We start from the raw sequence: 18992 nt of genomic DNA, 5'->3' as shown, positions 1-18992 counted from the left end.
CACTATATTGCTCGATTAAACTGTCAGTTCGTAATCTGCCAAATTGCTTGGCATGTTGCAACTTGCAGTCGATATATAATGGAGTAACTACTCACGAGCTGCTAGTCAATTGGTTGATAGGAGACGTGCAAGTTTTATGTGTACGCTCCATCAAGTTGTAGATCATTTCTGGCCAAAAATTATTGTTAAATAGTATCTTATAAAGGAAGTTAATTTAATATAGTCAATCAAATTTATTAAAATACTATTTTTAGATGAACATTATATTTATACTGTTAAACGTAAAATCTGAATATGAAAACTGAAGCCTAAATAAAGCACTTGCAAACGTAGTTACTTTCTCTCTACACTCCACCGTATTATTATTGATCAGATTAGTTGAGCTTCGTCAACCAGTCCCTTGGTAGAACAACCACCTTCAATGGCAACAAAAGGGTGGCCCAACAACTCCCCCACGGTACCTCTCCTCCACCACTCCTTCTCCAGGCACCTCCCCACGAAGCTCCTCATCTCCGGCGACGTCGCCGCAGCCGCCTTTGTCTGCGTGTCTCCTAAGCACACGGCGCACATTAGTGCCGCCAAGTCCGGCCTCTCCCCCTCCCCAACCATCGGGTGCCGTCCGACGTGGCACTCCATCACCACCACCCCGAGGGCCCACACATCCCCGGCGAACAACGCCCCGTCGTCCCGGGCGCCGCCGAACCCCTCCGAGTCTAACCTCTCCGGGCTCATGTACGCGCACGTGCCGCCGCACGTGTCCCCGCCCGGAGCTTTGCCGACCACCCGGCTCGCCCCGAAGTCGGCGATCTTGACCTCCCCATGCCGGCTCACCAACAGATTTGAGGGCTTGATGTCGCCGTGGACGACGCCGACGTCGTGGAGGTACTCCAGACCGAGGAGGACGTGCCTCGCCACGGCGGCGATCAGGGCTTCCGGGAGTCGCCCACGGCGGCGGAGGACGTCGAGAAGGGATCCCCCGGCCATGTACTCGAGGAGGAGTCCGAGGCGGCGGTCGCCGGCGATAACGGCGTGGCATCGCACGACGAAGGGGGAGCTGAGGCGGGGGAGGAGGTCGGCTTCCAGAACGGCGGCGGCGGAACCGACATGGAGGAGCTTGAGGGCGAATACGGCGCACGTACGGCGGTGGCGGACCTTGTGGACCGTGCCGCCGCCTCCGTGGCCGATGACGCGGAGCAGCTCGAGGTCGGCGAGTGGGTCGGCGGTCACGTGTGAGGGAGATGGTCGAGGAGAGCTGGAGAAGCCGGGTGATGGGGGTAACAATGGGAGGCGAAGTGGTTGTTGGTGTCTTCTTTCTCTCACCATCGCCATTGCTTCTACTCTCTCTCTCTCTCTTCCCTCTCTTCCCTCTCTTCCCTCTCACTCTCTCTAGCTTTAATACTGAGGTGAGGGAGAGGGGTGCGGGGGAATGCGCACGTGCGATATGGGAGGAAACCATGAGCTGTGTGGGAGGACACGTGCGGGAAGGAGATCCGAGGACGCCGGGGGCATTGGGAGAAAGTTCCGTTATTGACGGAGATCTTCGCTTGGAGTTTGGAAGTCTCTACCCACGCACGTGCACCATTTATTTCTCTAAAACTAACGGTCAGGGGTGAAAAAGTAAATTTAACTTATACATGTACGTCAAACTTGTAGATGTACGTCTAGTTGAATAGTTTCTTTTTCACAAAAATAAGACATAATTCTATTTTAACCGCTGTACTATCATTCTCTTTTGTACTTGAACTTTTATATTATCCACGTATATTTTCTAAACTAAAAAAATAATAATTATTATATGAGCCTTTAAATTAAAAGACTTTTTAATTCAAGGGTACATAAGATTCAGAGAGTATATAGGAAAAATGATAATAATTTAGAAGGTATAAATACAGTTGGATTTCAAAATAAATACCTATAAACAATATTCTACTATATAAGCATTATTCCTTGGTGAATTGTTTTTGTTATAAAGAATAAATTGATCGAGTTAGCAATTTACAAAGGAGAAGCACTATCTCGAGAAGTGCTTATATTGCAAAAACTCACCTAGTAAAAACTTACCTAAGAGGATACTTATTATTATTTTTTGTTGAAAGAAACTTGATAAAAGTTCAAAACCTCTCTTTAAACACTTATGTAAAAGTTCAAAACTTGATAAAACTCACCTAGTAAAAACTCTTCTGTATAAATTACATTAAGTACTACCTGCAAAGTAATAATGAACAGAATTTATTGGGACCTCTTTGCTTTTATATTCATTGACCATTTACAACAAAAGGTGGGGCTTGATCCAAAATAGATGAAGCAGTCAGTTTCTTGATCAAAGAGAGTTTTTCAAGGATGAGTACAAAAGGACATTCACATCCTCCTTTGGGAACATAAGTCATTACGTGCAGCAAAATAAGATCAAGCTGATACCACTAGCCTAGTCGATCATAATGGGACTATCGAAATTCTGACCATCTGCATTACTTACAACCATAGATGGAATTTCTCCTCTGAGAATTTGTGCTCTGAACTTCAAATTTTTGCTGTCCATCAGTTCGAAGATACAACCATCTCCGATCTTTAGATTATTGTCAATAGCAAAATATTTCCACCCGGTCTCAAATTTCTTTAAGAGGCAATTCCCACGATATTTAATCTCCCAAATCCTATTTCCGCAAGAAATGGAGATATGGACAGAGCAGGATGGAAGAAATGGATGGAACGCCTTCGGAATGACCTAATTTCAAGCCAGAAGAACAGGGTCAATAAAACTTCAGAGCAGTAGTAAACCATAGCAGACAATTTTATGGCATAACACTTTGATAACAAGTTTACAATCTTACGCAATATACTACACCATCTATCCATTCTTAGTGCTCTAACTTGTAAGTCTTATAAGCTACACTAACATTAGTCAAGGTCACCCTAACAGGTCCAAGGAAGTAAGACCCACGGGTAATCCTATTCTCCAAAGCCGAGTTGATGCAGATAGCAGGTGGTTATCACATCAGACGGCTTCCTTCATATAAACCTGCTGACCTATGGTAGTATCAACCTTCCATCCAAACACGGAGGGTGATAGGGTGACTCAACAAAGTCGGTCAACAAGTAGATTGGCTAGACAATTCTATATGAAGTTGCGCGAAACAAGAAATATGCAGGCTACAAACAAGGCAAATCTAATCTAGTCATATATACAGTTAGATGTTACCAGGCGAAACGGTGCTTGGACTTGAGACTTGGAAAGGATGCATGTGAAATATGGATGTCCTGAAAGTGGAACAATTGGATTTTGCACTTCTTTGCATTTTGTAGGCTCTGTTGATGCAGTGATGCAGTCATGAGAGCCAATAACCTTCTTGTTCTTGCTGGAGTTCGATCCAGGGAGCTGACCTGCATAAGAGAAACTTCCAAGGATCAGTTCTTTAGCAACTAAGATACTCTAAAATAAAAGGCCAACATACCAGAGAGGTAAGTAGATCTCAATCTTTTCTGAGTTGCCTTTTTCTCTACTTAAAGGGTTATATCTATTACAAATACTTAAATAATATCTGACATGTCACAAAGGTTTATTGCATATCTCTAAGAGATGGACATGTCTACTACTCTACCTGCAAGGTTGCAAGATCCCTGCATGGAAAAACTCTGATCTCTCAGACCATTTCTGGAATCTTGAGTTTGAATATTCAAATCACTTAGTGAGGGATTTGACTGAGACAACATTGAAAACAAGCATAAAATGGTTATACAAACGAAGTTTTATGCACCTTAATAAAGAAAACCTGAAATAAAGTATATGATGCTTTCAAACAAAAACAATTATGCAAAAGTTCCACCTTCCTGAAGTGAAAGATTCCAGAAAGTTTCATCTCTAAATATTGTGTAGAATACACTTCTCGCTAAAAGAGGGTTAGCACTATGTGATGATCCCCCGGCTATTTATCTAGTTGCTATTGGAATAACTAGAATTAGGTGAACTGTTGAAACATTCATTTTATCAAACGCAAGGTCATAAAAATTCAATAAGAAGGGATAACTGAAAACAAGGAGGTTCTATAGAGATGGATTAATGTGGTGCTATAATAAGGCTATACATACTATAAAATTGACTAAGTTTCCTACAAGCTATGGGAAAAGCCCAGTTTTTCTTAAGCTAAATAGTTCCTAGTAAATGACATCTTCATTCATCATTACTTCAAGTGCGTTTATGCCGGACTTTAAATCATAATAACCAGAAAGACTTGCCTTAATTTCCATAACCATCTAATATGTTAACCTGCTAATAAAAATCAAACACACGTAAGAACCATTTAAAATGTGTGTATAAAATATCTGCATAATCTTTCAAATCTCACACCAATATGATGAACTTTTTTTCCTAGGTTTATTGGACACATTTTCAGATAGGACAATCTTGTAGAAAAGTCTCCGACCAGCTTCTGAATACCAAACCCCTGGTATAGTGGTATACCCAGTTTACAACCCGCATATTCTATTGTAAGAACTTTAGATGCTCAACATGAGCGGGGAAATCCATCATATAAATCTGGTCACTGAATTTGTATGTGAATATCATCAGCTTATGGACAGAACTCATCAATATATTTAATATACGCGATAAAAAACATATATATCTCTACTAAATCAATAAAAGTACAACTTTATGCTTTGATCACATTCTAGGCCCATTCAACCAAGAAGAAACTCACTAAACTGCCCCTAAACATGGAAGAAAGTCCAGTACAAGTAATACTTCTAAATTTTGGTGCCAAAAGCCAAAGCTTTTTCTCTATTTCTACAGGAGCAAGGTAATCAAATAGTGGATCAAAAGATAACAACTTACATCCTGACAACAATTTTATCGACTTTTTTTAAGGAAGAATTTTATAGAATTGAAAAAGAAAAAGAAAATCCTATCTTTCCTACTCTACTCTTTTAGGTCTTCTCGATCCCATTTCCTCACCCAAATGCCATAAAAAAGGAAGACCAAGAAGAAAAGGAGAGGGGGGAAGAGAAGGAGAACAAAATGCCTTGCACTCTAATAGTTTTCAAATTGCCGCGAGATATATATTTTTTCTCTCTCTCTCTCTCTCCAAAGAATCAAGGGAAAGAAGTAATAAAGATCCTTACCATCACCTCTTCTTTCGCTATCTATTCCTTCTGTGTAAAAGAAACCTAAGCAGAAACCACCAACAAAATCTTTCAAGTTTAGGGAAAGAAAAGGAAAAGTTGAATAAGAACACCACCGAAATTTTACCCTCGAGTAGCAGAGAAAGCGCATAAAGAGTGCCAATTGGAACGGTGTGGGTCCGTGGAGTAGCCACGTAGGCGCGATCACGAAGGAGGCGGAAGCAACGATCGTCACGTGACCGCCACATATATAATATATATTTATAATTTAATTATATTTATTTTTTTTCATTTATAATAATAGATTCAAGTGTGAATTGTATACGTAAATTATGTGCACAGCACTCTCCCTTCTTTGTTAACATTAAAACTCTCTATTTTTATATCAAACGAAATTAGGTGAGTTATAAAACAACTAACTTGGGAATGATTTTCAAATATAAATTGTCGTCCCAGTACGTAACCTAAATTTATATTTAAATTTTAAAATAGACTAGACGCATAAAAAAATATTTGAAAAGATTAATTTAGTCTGAAGCTTAAGATTGCGGATATAACAAAGATAAACAAATAGAATGCACATCTCTAAAATAGAAAACATCCACAGAATACGCAAGCCTTTAATATATGTAGTCAGCTACAATTCACTGAGCTGGAGAGATAGAAGACACAATTGGTTAACTATGGCAATGGAAGTCACCAGGTACACAACATCCGTGAAAGAGATACAACAATTACTGCCTGAAGACAGACTGGTTTAATAAGTTAGTTCCTTTTCCCATTTCAATCAGAAGTTGCTTGTCTAAATACTAAGAATTGTGATCCTAAGCAAACATGGAAGACGAGAAGATGGTCTGATGAAAGGATACCAGACCGCCTTGTGACAAAAAAACACATCAACTCTTGGGCTCTGATGAAAGAAGTCCCATTTGTTCCGTAAGATCCTTCATATTCTGAGAGTTGTTCCATCCATTGTCTACTTGTTTCTGCATCTCCTTTGCTTCTGGTGTGCTAGACTCTGCCTCCTCTGCATCAGCTGATGGAGGACTAGCTGCAAGAAATTCTTCCCACAAAGAATCGATGATGCCAAAGAGGTTTTGTTCCTCATCATACAGAAGACCTTCCGTCTCAATGGGGACTGCTTCTTCAGCTTCTGCTGCAATAGGGTTTACATATGAATTTTGCAGCTCGGGCATAACAAAGCTTTCACCTGGCACATCGATGACACCGCCCTCAGGAACTATGTCTTGTAAGTCGGGAAATTGCAGAAGACTCATCTCAGGAGTTGAAGATAGAGCACCTACATCTTGCAATCCTTCCGATAAATTCTTATCTCCTAGGACAACAGGAGACTGGATGTCAGAAGCAGCTGAAGATGAGCAGATGGCCGAAATCCCGGAGCTTGGTTTCATGCATTGAACATCTGAACAAGAAGGAACCTCTGCAAGAGTGACTCCAGAATTCTGAGTCGATGAATTGCTGTCAAAAATATCAGATGGTGGCATGAAATTGTCTAGTAGAAATTTATCGGAGTTGCTTAAAGATTCCAATCTAGGAGAAGCATCTAGCTTCAAGATCTGCATTAGCATCGCTTTCGCTGATTCATTGCTTGATGGTTGGTACTTGATAATTTGGCTATCAGGTGATGTACTTTCGATATTCAAACTGTCTTCTTGCTTTGGCAACCTCCTCCTTTTGCTTGCTGCAGCTATTCGTCTATTGCTATCCTTTTGTTGCACAAATTGAGAGAAAAAGCTGGGGCTCTGCATGGCCTTAGCTAAGAATGACATCATTTGCTGTTGACGCTGTTCCATTCCTTGAAGGCGTTTCCCTAAGGTCTGTAACTGATTATCTGCTGCCTGTTGCTGCTGCCTCAACTTAACCAGCTCCTGCATGAGTACACTCTTATCCCTCTTGAGCCTCTCGATCTCTTCCTCCAATCCAAACTTCCCTACCTCAACGCATGCGGCAACTGAAGTATTTGGAGGTTGAGGCTGCTGTGTCTGACCATGCACATGGGAGGGTTTTCGCCTAATGATTTTCTTCAAAAGATGTTTCTGCCCTCTTAAGAATCCCTCATTCGCAAATTCCCATCGATCAGGATCAACCTTCCTAAATCCCTACTCAAAAGCACCAGCAACCAACCTAATGAAGACGATCAAGATAGAGTAAATGTAGCACATAAGAAGCATTCAATCTTTTCCTAAGGAGAACTCAAGCTGCAGACTCAAGATAAGTGATAAATCTACCACCATGGAAATAAAAAAGAACCAACCTACAGAATAGCTCACCAATCAGAGTCCAGGAAAAGGTCAAAACTTAGTGTGTGAGCATTCTAGCCGAGAAAGACATCAAATTTAACTCTAGCTTTTGAGTTCCTTTGAGCAAAAAAATAAAAAAAGAAAAATAAAAATATGGTTTTGCTGAAAGTTCTCTAACCTGATGTAGATAGATTGTATTTCTGTTTAAAAAATTGTGGAAGAGAAACTACTTTGTTTGAAAAGTTTCAGAATCCATGTAGCTTATGAAAACAGACATTAATAAGAGCCCTTTATGACTTACTCAAGCATTAGCCTTCCCTGTCGTATTGTTGAGAATACTAAGTCAGGACAAAAGCACCCTCTTAATAGGAATTAAGAACCCTCTATAACTTTAAAATGCTGATTCTCGTTTCAAGTAAAAACATTGTTAAGTATATCAAATAATTGGAAAGGAACTATGCCTCCAGGTTCAGTCCATCTACGAATATATAATTTTCCTAAAAGACAACATCGCGCTAGATTCCAAATTCCTATGAAATATACCAGATTTCATCTCATCAAGAGAACCTTGTATTATCCTTACAATCTTATAAGGGAATTCAATATCAAAAATGCCAAATCCTAGCGATCATTAATGAACTCTAATCACATTCAAATCCAAGAACAAAACAATACATATAAAGAATAAACAGGGAAGAAGAGCCCATACGTAGGTATTAAGCTGGCGAACGAAGCTAGAAAAATTATTGTGCTTGAAGTATTTGGGGAGGAGATCCCTGGAGAACTCGGGAGGGTTCCAAACCACGAAGCTGTTGTTCTCGCGCCCCCACGACACGATCTCGTCTGTCGCCGGGTCGTCCACCATGTCGTACGTCTTGCTCAAAAACGGCGGCGGCGCGCTACCGTTCAAGCTCGCATTCGCCGCCGCCGCCGGCAGCGACCCTCTTCCTCCGCTGCTTTCCTCACCAGCTGCGCCACCGCCGTCCATTGCCCTCAGATCTCGCCACTGCCGCAATAATTCGTCAAGAGAACCGTTTTAATCGCATCAAATCGCCGACCGAGAGATGGAAAGATCAAAGATTAGGCGGAGATAGAGCCATTCCTCTCTAGGTTTTTAAAACATTAAAATGGGTCGCTTAAGGGCAATGACGGCGGTGTTACGAAAATGACGTATAAAAGAGGGGTCACTGTACAGCAATCAAGAAAGTCATCCGAATCAGACGGCTGAGATCTAATGATCTCAGGGGTGATTTCGATATTTTTTTGACCTTGGGGGTTATAGATTAGAGTGACAGCTGAGACAACGTACGAACGCGTAGGATATCCGTGCGTATGCCCGCATCGACCTGTAAGGAAGACAGAAAATAACAGAGAATTACGGTATTAACCTTATCATTTTACTTTTTTTTTTCTTGAAAACATTTCTATCTGATCTAAAGAAATCATTGTCACGTGCACCGCAAGTGCTTATTTGTAACCAAATAACCCGTTATCCATTCGTCTCTCTCCGTCTCGTCCTCGAAGCTTTCTTTCTTCTTCTCCTTCATCCCCACCCCTCTCTCTCTCTCTCTCTGGCAAAGAAGAAAGAAAGAAGCAAATGGTCGTTCTTGTAGCACCCACTCTTCACTTCTTCGTCTCAAGAACTTTTGGAAAACCTTCGCATGGATGCAGCTACCAGTCTCCCTTCAGAACTCCTCTGGTTCGCCAGACGTCGCCAGTTTCGAAGAATCGATCCACCATAGTGGCTCTGATAACCGAACCAGATAATTTCGAGGTCGGAAGGTTCGTCGGGAGCTATGGTTTCATGAACATCACCAGGTTATAAAACGTTTTCTCAAATTTTTGGAGAGTTCTACTGTTTCTTAACTTAATTAGCTGTTTCTGCAGAATCGTGAGATACCATTTGGCATTTGGTCTTGGTTTTTACGATTTATCATAAATTTCGTATCTTGGGCTAAATTGTGATTGATAAAGAATACATCAATAATTATCTCCTAATTCATGCTGTCTATCAAAAAAGAGGTAGATATTATTAGCTTAGTAGGTTTCAACATGGGACTTTCAATTGGAGTGTATAAGTAGATCTATCACATGGAATGTATTTTGTGTTGTTTAATGGTCTGTTTTGGTTGGTTATATGTGACATGGGTTTACAATCTCACCAAACAGTTACTCATCATTCCAATCTGGAGGGTTTTCGAATACTGGTAGGTTTCAGGAAGTTGCATCTGGGTATTCACCTGAGGAGATAGAGCGTTTGAGGGTCCAGGATGTCGGTGAGGGCCAAGTGAAGATCAGGTTCTTTTCTAGTACCAAGTCCAATTAACATATATCTCTTCATTTTTTATTAAGGAGATACTGATATTATTAATCACAGTTTTGCTGCAGGCTTTATGAGGGAAGAGTAATCCAAGGTCCACTAAGGGGAACTCGAGTTATATTAAAGGTACCATCAGCACACAGTACTCAGGAGTCGTAAATCCCAAGAGTTTTCACTAATTAACGACTTCAACATATTGAATTTGTTCCATACTTCAATCTTTATGCTCACGGCTGACCTTTTAATTAAGGTGTATCCTGGACAACGAGCTGGTGGTACTGAAGCTGATATGATGGCAGCCAATGAACTAAGTACTCATGCGTTTCTTCAAGTAAGTAAAAGCTCAAAGCTAAGCCAAACATATGATAATGACCTTTCTTTGAGTTCTATGTTTGAATCTAAAAAATAGATGTAGCATTCTCTGTAATTTGTCTTGGTATTCTACTTCTTGCAGAGTGACTCCAAAAGCATTTGTCAGAATATTCAATATTTGTTAGGAGCATTTGAGACAAAAACTGGGGAGCAGGTCTACTACATCAACAACTTAAATATATCTGGATATATTTATAGTTATTATAGAGATGAAAATGTTTTCTGTACAGTGGCTTGCTTTCCGTAATGATGGAAAATATAGTGCAGCAGACTATGCAAAAGTAACAAGTGAGGGTATTTCAAAGGACGTCTCCAGAGAAGGCCAGAAATTTTGGAACCCATTTGATCAACGGCAGAAATTGAAGCTCAGGAGATTTTTTGTTCTCAAACTGCTTAATGGTGTTATGAATGGGCTTGCTTATATGCATGACCATGACAGATTACACCAGAGCCTTGGTCCTGCTTCTGTTGTTCTCAAGTATATCATTTATCACATTTGAAAACTTTCTTTTTATTATTATCGTCTTCCACATGCCTCAGGCTAGAAAGATACCATGCAGTTGATTGAGTCATTTACTTTTTGACAGCACGATAGTGGAAAAAGATGCATCTTATCTAGTTCCACGACTCCGTGATTTAGCCTTCTCCGTTGATGTTGGGTATGCTGATCCTTTTCTTTACCTTAACTCTCATCTAAAACTATTTTGGTTCTGATGCTACTAAATCTGGAAGTTCATGGAATTATTCCTGCTGTCTTATAATGTTATTAGAGCGAAGTCAGCTAATATTCTTGTCTGGTAGAGCATGGATGGCTTGAAGTTGTAGATGAACAAACTATGGGTTCTGAAGAGAAACCCGGTATTGACATTAGGCTCAAGGTTTAGATTAACCCCTTTTTCTGGATAATTTATAATTTATCAGCAATTCAACAGTAACTGGTTCTTACGTTTTCCCTTTTGCTTTTATTAGTACTTGTGATTTCTCTGCTTAAACATCATCTCAGTAATCCATAGGTTAAATTTCTCAAATGGTCGATTAACTTTCTTAAAAGAGTCACAAGAATAGAGACTAAGGACTGATGTTAGCTACCAAGACTTTCAATACAATTCTATTGTCTATCCAAAGTTTTTTAAGCATAATTGCTTGAATAGTTTTCCCACTTCTCCATGCTACAAATTCAGCATGTAGTATCATTTATTGACTTGTCAGAAATTGTAGATATTCTTCTGTCGGAGTAGGATCACTATCAGAAGGGCTATGGCGCCGAGCATCTACAGCAGGTGCCTTGACTCCTTTGGAAAAGCGAGCTTTTGGGATTGCTGATGACATGTAAGATTAATATGAAATTTTATGCTACAAAGCACACCATGTCATGCATTTTATAATGCAGAAAAGCAAAATTTCCTTGCAGATACGAAGCAGGGCTTCTTTTTGCATACTTGGCATTTATTCCATTTTGTGAATCAGGCATTATGGATGCCATTTCCTTGCAGGTGCGCATTGTTTCTCACCATGTCATGTTTTTTATAATGCAGAAAAAGCAAAATTTCCCCTAATGCGGTTAATATTCTAATAAATGGAAGTGCAATCTTGCAGAGACTTTTTGAAAGCACTTTTCAGCTTGACCTTGATGCTGCAAGAGAGTAAGAAGTCTATCATTTCATTCATACAAATAATTTGTCATGTATGTCTATCTCATTCTTATTCCAAAATGTAGAAGAATGCTCAGGCATATTGGCCTTGCTATGCTTCTTTTAAGAGCAAAAATTGCATATCCTATTCCAAGAAATGCTGTTCCAAAGTGGAGTAGTTTGATGCGTATCTCATTCATAGTCCTTTCAGCACTGATGAATTAACCTTCCAAAACAGTCAGTTAAGATGGTACATCCATTATTCTGCTTCTTTATTATCATTAAAAATCCAGTGCGACAATATTCAACAGCAGTCTAAGATCCATTTTCAAAAACTTGCCTCTAGATGGGAAGTCTATAAATGATGATCTTCAACACTTACATTGCCTAGAATGTCACATACCGTCATTCATGTCATGCGCATATCAGAACCTATATGAAGCAATTTCAATAAATCTATAGACTTATAGGCCACAAATAGTACCAAACTGTCATGTAAGAATCTTCAAGCTGCTGTGTTTTTCTTTTCCACATGAACCATAAGTGATACATTAGAATGTATTTGATGCTTGAATTTCAGATATTTTTAACTTCTGATGAAGACAAATAGCTAGGTTAATCATCAATTAGGAAATTAAGATAGTCCACCATCAGATTTTGCTTGATAGGTTGGAGTCAGTATTCCTAGAGAATGATACATAAAATCTCTTCTCTGTTGCCAGATTTGATTAAGAAACTAACTAGAAAATACAGAAATGAGAATCTATTGTTGTTTCAGCCTTTCAGGGTAACACAACATCTCCTGTTACTTTCTCTAGTGGTCCATATAATAGTGTAGAAGTGATTTAGATCCACATACTTTTGTAGGTATTGTCTAGCAGATGACCGTTTATTGGAAGCTGTCAAGTTTCTGGATCTAGGTGATGGTGCTGGCTGGGAGCTGCTTCAGGTTTGGTTATCAATTCATGCAAGTACTTATGAAAGCCATCTGTCTGATGGATTGCAAATAATTGTGGAAAATGACTGTTTCACACAAGACTTCCTATGATCCTTACACGATCGAGTTTATTTGCACAGAAATTATGAAACTCTTCTCTTTTAGGCTTTGTTAACAATGCCTGATGCCATAGTTCTCACTGAAATTTTCTATAAACAGCAGCAAATTCTCCAAATAATATACTTCTCACAAGTAATGTGATCTTCATTATCTTCTTTCCACACTGTACATACTCCATTTGGGTTTTCTGTTCTCTTTACTAGTGACCAATGCATGAACCTGATCATCTTATCTGATGTCTTACTAGATTTCTCATGATACTACCCTTTAGGCTTCATTTTTATCCTCTTGATGCCTCACTGTAGCTATTATCTAAGTCTTTCTTTTGCAAACTTTACTAGAATACTTTCTTTCCCTACATGTTACTGTTTGACTTCTTTATTCTATAAACACAAACATCGCATGCCATTTCTGAATCTTGGCGCAGGCAATGCTTGATCCTGATTACCGTCGACGACCAATTGCTGAAGCAGTATTGAACCATCGATTTATGACTGGAGCTGTACTATGAGTGCGGTCGTATAAGCATTTAGATTGTTGATCAATGACTAATGGCAGCAATGAGATCTACTCCGTATGCTTACATATGTATTGGTGGTGGATTCAGTTGAAAGAACTCATTTTCCAAGGGCGGAGTCTACAAGCACGTACAGAATAAGTGACTTGCTAGGATTGTGAAGACTTGCATATGACAGGTTCTGAATTTTGTTCTAAAATTTCTTAGCTTGACACGACGACCATTAGTCATAAAATATTTCATTGTAAAATATCTTAGCTGACACGGAGCATTGAACCTGTTTATTTCTTAAGAGTACTAATAAAGGAATATCAATGCTTGGTTCTTGCACCTTTGGAAGGTTCATCGTTGTTCAATGTCTTCAATCGAATTGAAGGGACTCAAACTTCATGTAATTTTACTAAATTCTTCATTTTCTTTGCTCCCTTCCCTGCATTTCTTTTTCTTTGCTTGCATGACACTAATCGTTCTAACTCTTACATCCTGCATCATCATCCAGATTAGATAATCGCAAACAGAATGATCACTTTAGCTGTGGAGTTCAGCACGTGCATATTCTCTCTTCAAGTTCCAGTCATAGATGGCTGTAATGATCAACCAAACAAGTAGGATTAAAAAATAGTGTGAGGCCGTTTGATTTTATGTATTTGAAAAAACTACATCTGCATATATAAAATATAACATAAAAATCAGTTTTCTAATTCATAGATCCCATAACACTAGGTACAAAGTGCTGTCTGTTCAATCAAAATTTATAGAGGTTTCTGTCTTTAGAAGATTCTTGAAGATGATACAAGACTTCTATTTACATTGATTTCTTATTTAATACTATAGATGTGTATCTTGAAATACATAAAACCAAACTGCCCCTAAGCAATTGATTATTTTTTATTATACAAAATCATCAGCACTCTTCACTACTTCACTCGTAATTCTTCAGCCGCTACTAGAAGCAATTGCATTTGCAGACCTTATAGGATTTTAATCAGCAAAGAATCGTCGCCGAGAAGTGCCAAATATGCTCATTTCTCTGTTCACAATTTGATCTGTATCTTTAGTTATTGAGGATAAAATAACTCTGAAATAGGAGAAGAATCATCATTAAGGATCTGCGGTGTGTTGCTTGCAACCTCTGGGACCGTAGTGTTGAGTGCTCCTCCTGACGATCTTCCGACACAATGCGCAATAATGATTTTGGCATGCCCAACAGAAGATGTGATTATTATTACCAACCTGGTTGTGTTCCCCCAACAACAGTAGTCTGTTAGTCCTTTTCATCAAACAAACAATAGATGATTACAGAAAATAAAGGAAAAAAAAATTAATATAGCATGATACTATATGTATGTGAGCATCTATATGTAATACTACCAGAGCAACTAATTGACTATGCCTACGTTGAATCACAGTGGCCACCCTCCAAATTGATGACCCAAATTTTCACCCTACTGTGTTATCCAACAACACATGCATACCAAATTCAAGTCAATTGAAACATACCTAAAGTGTGAATCAAATTTGAGCTATTACAAAAATACCATTCATTTTATTCTTGATTCATTGGAGACAACTCCAAGAAGAAAAGAACGACCTCCAAATTAATGACCCAAAATTTCACCCTCCTATGTTATCCAACAACACATGCATGCTAAATTCAAGTCAATTGAAACATACTTGAAGTGTGAATTGTGCTACTACAAAAATACCATTCGTTTAATTCTTGATTCATTGGAGATAACTCCAAGAAGAAAAGGACAAAGAAGTCAAAAAAAATTTAGGGATGTGAGCAAACATGAAGAACCAAGAGATTAGTATGCAAATAGGGTAAGGAGCCAGGACAACAAATCTAGGTATTCATTAGTTTCAAAAGTTCAGAATGCCTGATAAAATATATAAAAGGACAAAACTGAGCTACCAGATTTCTGGAGAAAGAACATAATACAAATCCAAGTAAGTTCCAGTTAGAAGAGATTCCTAATTTGCAGGCTTGGGCCAGGGCGAAGTTAAATCTTTGATACTTAATACATAGTCAACCTTTGCCTTAGTCTAAGATGGTATTATTGAAAGATACTATGACCGTCTACTCTATACAATAGGTTGTTTGCCTATGTGAAGTAGAGTCCTGATTCTTTTCTGAAACTGAAGCAATAGTGTAAACTGCACAATCAGTTAATCTATGCTAACCTTCGCATTTAGCTGACGACAATTGGGACAGGGATGACCGAGATTAGGGAAAAGTTCAGCTTGTATCTGCCCAACAACTTGCCGCGCATTCATATGCGCCTCCCATCTCTGAATCTCTTCATGTGAAAAAAGTTCACATCCTTCCCTTTAATGAATAGTAATTTTAGTCCTACTGAGTGAAACATGCATATATGTAAATCTAATCATCAAAATCTCCCAAATAATCTACCTGAAATGATCATATCCATCAATTGCTTTGTTACATCGGTAGCAAAAGTACTGGCCGCAGTTCTGACAAACCATTTTGTTGCAGCCTTCAGTACGTGATATAGCCATCTTACATGATGGGCATTGTTTAGCATCACGAAGTGCCTCCCGGACACTTAGAATTTCATTTATCACCTCACGCTCTCTCCGCAATTGGTCTTCCTTCAGACAGGATGAATTTTGGCGTTCCTGTGGCCAAGAAAGATATGTCAATTGTCAAGAATTAACAATAAAATATTAGAATGAAAATGTCTTAATCTATCATAGAGGAGATTTCTGAAATCTATTTCATGGAATAAATTAAAAACAATTAATTTGAGAGAACCATGCTCCATTATGTCTGTAGCAATCGCAGATCCTATTACTACATATATTATCAAAAATCTAAACTAGATATATCTCATCTACCTGTCTCTAGATTCCCTACATCTCTCTCCCTCATAATTCAGATCAATAGCTAGGTGAGCAAAGGTAATGTTCTAAGATATAAATTCCATATATAATACATTACATTCTCCAAAATATATTACACGTTATGTCACCTATATACTATGAGATTCAGGCGTGCAGGAACCAAATTGCATGTGGCAAGATTTGGAACATGATCTATGCAATAACTGAGCATGGACTTTCTGTTGAAATATTTGGAGAAAGCAGATAGGATAATTCCAGGTAAATTTGGAATCATTAGTAACAATTGGTTTCACCTTCAAGCATATCAGAATAGAGAATTTAGATGAGTTAGATACATCTGACATCTGGGATCAAAAGATATTGTAACATGTGGCTGAGCAAAGAATGCAAAAACAAAGCTCTTAAAGTCTTAATAGATAGCTGCATTTGCTACCTGCAAAATGAGAAGCTTTGCTTCCAGAGACATACAATTCACCCCTACATGGCGACGTTCTCTGCAAAGAGAGCAAAAGCTGAAGAAACACTTTGAACATTGGGCATGATGATCCTCATCTTCCAAACATGCAGTTTCACATCTTGGACAGTAAACTACATCAGCCATCGAGTCCAATGTCTTTTGAAGAATTAATGATTCCCAGCGCTCATAGTCTTCATCATCAAGAAGCCTTTTCAATAAATTAGGTGGAATGAGACCTCCACACTTTGTATCAGGGCATAGCAACTTAGTTACAGTGCCTTCCTTAACGTGCATGCTAGAGTAAGTTTCCATGCACTTCCAACAAAAATAATGTCGACATGGAAGTTTGATGAATTCTTTACCTGATAAATAAAAACATGAAATGTAAAGTGGTATGCCAGAACATCTTCATGTAGGTGAAAGCATTTCCAAAGCTATTGACTTTTAAACTCTTAGCATTAAAGAAGAGACAATACTTAAACAAGATACTTCTTGGTTCTTCGTGGATTGAATATAGAAAATATGATTAGTGATAACATAATTGCTAATGTGCGAAAGACTAATACAGATGCATCAACTGGGGATAAATCTGATGAAATCAACTTTGCCGATGTTGTAATTTATGCATATAACTACAATACATAGGATTTTTTGAAAGTCTATCATTTCTAGTGTTTGGATGAAAAGTGGAGTGAGAAGTGAGTTATCTACTCTAAAATCATCCAACTTCCCTTAATTCACTTCTTATTATAAAAGGGGAGAGTGACACTTTTCACATTTTTATATACTACATGTCATCATTAATTGTAATAATTACTCACTTTCACCATTTCCTTAATAACATGACCTCATAATATTTGAAACTTGAAAATAACATAATGTATACATTGTGCAAACACTGACACAACAAGCTGCATGCCTTCATGATTATGGAGTAAAGAAAAAGTATTACCTGTATACCCATTGAAACAAATGATGCACTGATATAGATTATTGAGAAAAGCTTCATGACACTTATCATCATTATAGCTAATCATTAAGGGAATGACCAACTCTGGTGGAAGGCATCCTGAAATGGCACGGTTGTCTGCAGTTTGTAATATATCATTCAAACCTAATGTTACTCCTTCATAAAATTCAAGGTAAGAGGGGGAAGAGCTGTGCAGCCATTCAACCCATTGGTATATAACTTCCTGCCCTGGTTGCTCTGTCCAGATGGAATCTAGCTTGTGACAAAGAGATGAAATCTTCAGCTTGTCTAACCATTCTACAGTGATTGTGAAATAGGGAGGATGATGACTTGGATATGACTGAGGTAATAAACACGTTAGCAGAACTGGGGGCAGATATTGAACGTTAAAAGTGTACACAAATTCATCAGAGTTATCTGGCCCTGGCGTGCCAACAAGATCTACTCCAGATTTCAACTTTTCAGTTGAATAAAGCTTTGCAGATACATTGATGGCATCAGAAATTTCATAATGTACATAAACCTGCATGGAAGAAATGAACATCATTTATGTACTCACTTGCAAGCAATAAGCAACAGTGCAAGTTATGGTAAAACCTGAAAAGATCGTAAACCTCCTTTCCTATGAAACGTAACAACATTATTTCCATATATTGCTTCCAGTGCTAACACCTGAAAATAAGATGTTAAATATGAAAACAGGTAGATATGTGATGCTAAAAAACCCAAAATCTAGGTTGTCAATACAATATAAGGAAACGATACAATTGCATAAGATTATTCTACTCAAATTCCAAATTCCTTACTCATTCCGGTGAATAAGATACAGCAATGTACCAGCATAATTATTATAGAATAAATTGATAGATTTTAATGAATTATGCCATTACCTCATCCTCTTGAAGCTGATCGTTGGCTCGTATCTCTTCTTCCGACAACTCGGGCTCTTCCCCATTAATCCTAATTTCCTCCAATCTCTTTACCACCTCCTCCAAGTGTCCAACTTTCCGCGATTCCACCTCCTCGCTTGAAGTCAGATCGCACCCAAGGGTGGATTCATCGCTTTCGGGCATACTCAATCGAGAATTCTTTTGGACTTCTCGATCGCGAGAATTGGAACTTGGTGTCGATTCCGAAGTGGGCGCGACCGCCGGCGGGGAAGCGTGACTTAGCTTTTGACCGTTTGTTGAATCGGATTTAGCTGCCATAAATTGCCCTTGTCTTAGATTCCGATCTCTTCGAGAAGAGGAGGCGGCGGCGGCGGCGGCAGCGGTAGAATAGAAGTCGGAGTCTCTTACTATTTTATTTCCACCAGCTCTAGTTGTTCACCATTTCTTCTACTTGTGTAGTTGTGTTGACCGAGTTAGCAGGTTGTGTTTTCTTTTCAAATTTAGCCTGATAAGACCAAATCCTTCGAGGCCCAA

General features: G+C 38.8%; 5 protein-coding genes across 10 annotated transcripts; 1 reads left to right on the top strand and 4 right to left on the bottom strand.

Annotated features, from left to right (window-relative positions):
- Positions 1 to 182: 182 nt before the first annotated feature.
- On the bottom strand, positions 183 to 1362 carry LOC140783624 (mitogen-activated protein kinase kinase 10). The gene has a single exon (XM_073130564.1). The coding sequence runs from the start codon at positions 1327 to 1329 to the stop codon at positions 370 to 372; it is 960 nt and encodes a 319-aa protein (XP_072986665.1). The 5' UTR covers positions 1330 to 1362; the 3' UTR covers positions 183 to 369.
- Positions 1363 to 2240: 878 nt separating this feature from the next.
- On the bottom strand, positions 2241 to 5292 carry LOC140784991 (B3 domain-containing protein Os04g0386900-like). 2 transcript variants are annotated; one of them, XM_073132667.1, is made up of 3 exons: positions 3600 to 3672; positions 3200 to 3381; positions 2241 to 2725 (listed from the first exon to the last, which is right to left on the bottom strand). In XM_073132667.1, the coding sequence occupies exons 1-3, from the start codon at positions 3622 to 3624 to the stop codon at positions 2426 to 2428; spliced, it is 507 nt and encodes a 168-aa protein (XP_072988768.1). In that variant the 5' UTR covers positions 3625 to 3672; the 3' UTR covers positions 2241 to 2425. The 2 variants fall into 2 exon arrangements, 1 of the variants encoding a protein (XP_072988768.1); XR_012108358.1 differs by lacking the exons at positions 2241 to 2725; positions 3600 to 3672 and adding exons at positions 5119 to 5163; positions 5246 to 5292 and having other exon boundaries at positions 3357 to 3381.
- Positions 5293 to 5709: 417 nt separating this feature from the next.
- On the bottom strand, positions 5710 to 8526 carry LOC140785330 (heat stress transcription factor A-1-like). Its single transcript, XM_073133176.1, has 2 exons — positions 8089 to 8526; positions 5710 to 7238 (listed from the first exon to the last, which is right to left on the bottom strand). Exons 1-2 carry the CDS (start codon positions 8365 to 8367, stop codon positions 6015 to 6017), a joined length of 1503 nt encoding a protein of 500 aa, XP_072989277.1. The 5' UTR covers positions 8368 to 8526; the 3' UTR covers positions 5710 to 6014.
- A 309-nt stretch (positions 8527 to 8835) lies between these two features.
- On the top strand, positions 8836 to 13688 carry LOC140783204 (uncharacterized). Of its 4 annotated transcripts, none has more exons than XM_073129986.1 (12): positions 8836 to 9197; positions 9549 to 9677; positions 9768 to 9825; positions 9950 to 10030; positions 10154 to 10225; positions 10302 to 10549; positions 10659 to 10730; positions 11290 to 11400; positions 11483 to 11564; positions 11668 to 11714; positions 12570 to 12651; positions 13187 to 13688. In XM_073129986.1, exons 1-12 carry the CDS (start codon positions 8977 to 8979, stop codon positions 13268 to 13270), a joined length of 1287 nt encoding a protein of 428 aa, XP_072986087.1. In that variant the 5' UTR covers positions 8836 to 8976; the 3' UTR covers positions 13271 to 13688. The 4 variants fall into 4 exon arrangements, with proteins under 4 accessions (XP_072986087.1, XP_072986085.1, XP_072986088.1 ...); XM_073129985.1 differs by having other exon boundaries at positions 8866 to 9197; positions 11281 to 11400; XM_073129984.1 differs by lacking the exon at positions 13187 to 13688 and having other exon boundaries at positions 8863 to 9197; positions 12570 to 12894.
- Positions 13689 to 13954: 266 nt separating this feature from the next.
- On the bottom strand, positions 13955 to 18913 carry LOC140783621 (uncharacterized). 2 transcript variants are annotated; one of them, XM_073130561.1, is made up of 7 exons: positions 18459 to 18913; positions 18166 to 18240; positions 17551 to 18091; positions 16575 to 16960; positions 15690 to 15916; positions 15461 to 15605; positions 13955 to 14509 (listed from the first exon to the last, which is right to left on the bottom strand). In XM_073130561.1, exons 1-7 carry the CDS (start codon positions 18774 to 18776, stop codon positions 14378 to 14380), a joined length of 1824 nt encoding a protein of 607 aa, XP_072986662.1. In that variant the 5' UTR covers positions 18777 to 18913; the 3' UTR covers positions 13955 to 14377. The 2 variants fall into 2 exon arrangements, with proteins under 2 accessions (XP_072986662.1, XP_072986663.1); XM_073130562.1 differs by lacking the exon at positions 15461 to 15605.
- Between the last annotated feature and the right edge of the window lie 79 nt (positions 18914 to 18992).

The sequence above is a fragment of the Typha latifolia genome, chromosome 3, assembly GCF_019914945.1.
Source record: "Typha latifolia isolate L0001 chromosome 3, TyphaL0001v2, whole genome shotgun sequence".
Taxonomy (NCBI): Eukaryota; Viridiplantae; Streptophyta; class Magnoliopsida; order Poales; family Typhaceae; genus Typha; species Typha latifolia.
This window is presented reverse-complemented; position numbering and strand designations above follow the sequence as displayed.

Excerpts from the sequence above, each read along its gene's own strand:
- LOC140783624 (XM_073130564.1), bottom strand. The coding sequence starts at position 1,329 with ATGGCGATGGTGAGAGAAAGAAGACACCAACAACCACTTCGCCTCCCA.
- LOC140784991 (XM_073132667.1), bottom strand. The coding sequence starts at position 3,624 with ATGCAGGGATCTTGCAACCTTGCAG. Across the intron at positions 3,382-3,599 it reads GGGATCTTGCAACCTTGCAG|GTCAGCTCCCTGGATCGAAC; the intron begins GTAGAGTAGTAG and ends TCTCTTATGCAG. Across the intron at positions 2,726-3,199 it reads TCCAAGCACCGTTTCGCCTG|GTCATTCCGAAGGCGTTCCA; the intron begins GTAACATCTAAC and ends GCTTGAAATTAG.
- LOC140785330 (XM_073133176.1), bottom strand. The coding sequence starts at position 8,367 with ATGGACGGCGGTGGCGCAGCTGGTGAGGAAAGCAGCGGAGGAAGAGGG. Across the intron at positions 7,239-8,088 it reads TTCGCCAGCTTAATACCTAC|GGATTTAGGAAGGTTGATCC; the intron begins GTATGGGCTCTT and ends GCTTTTGAGTAG.
- LOC140783204 (XM_073129987.1), top strand. The coding sequence starts at position 8,977 with ATGGTCGTTCTTGTAGCACCCACTCTTCACTTCTTCGTCTCAAGAACT. Across the intron at positions 10,031-10,153 it reads GTACTCATGCGTTTCTTCAA|AGTGACTCCAAAAGCATTTG; the intron begins GTAAGTAAAAGC and ends TACTTCTTGCAG. Across the intron at positions 11,401-11,482 it reads TTTGGGATTGCTGATGACAT|ATACGAAGCAGGGCTTCTTT; the intron begins GTAAGATTAATA and ends ATTTCCTTGCAG.
- LOC140783621 (XM_073130561.1), bottom strand. The coding sequence starts at position 18,776 with ATGGCAGCTAAATCCGATTCAACAAACGGTCAAAAGCTAAGTCACGCT. Across the intron at positions 18,241-18,458 it reads ATCAGCTTCAAGAGGATGAG|GTGTTAGCACTGGAAGCAAT; the intron begins GTAATGGCATAA and ends TCTTATTTTCAG. Across the intron at positions 15,606-15,689 it reads GATGGATATGATCATTTCAG|GGAAGGATGTGAACTTTTTT; the intron begins GTAGATTATTTG and ends TATTCATTAAAG.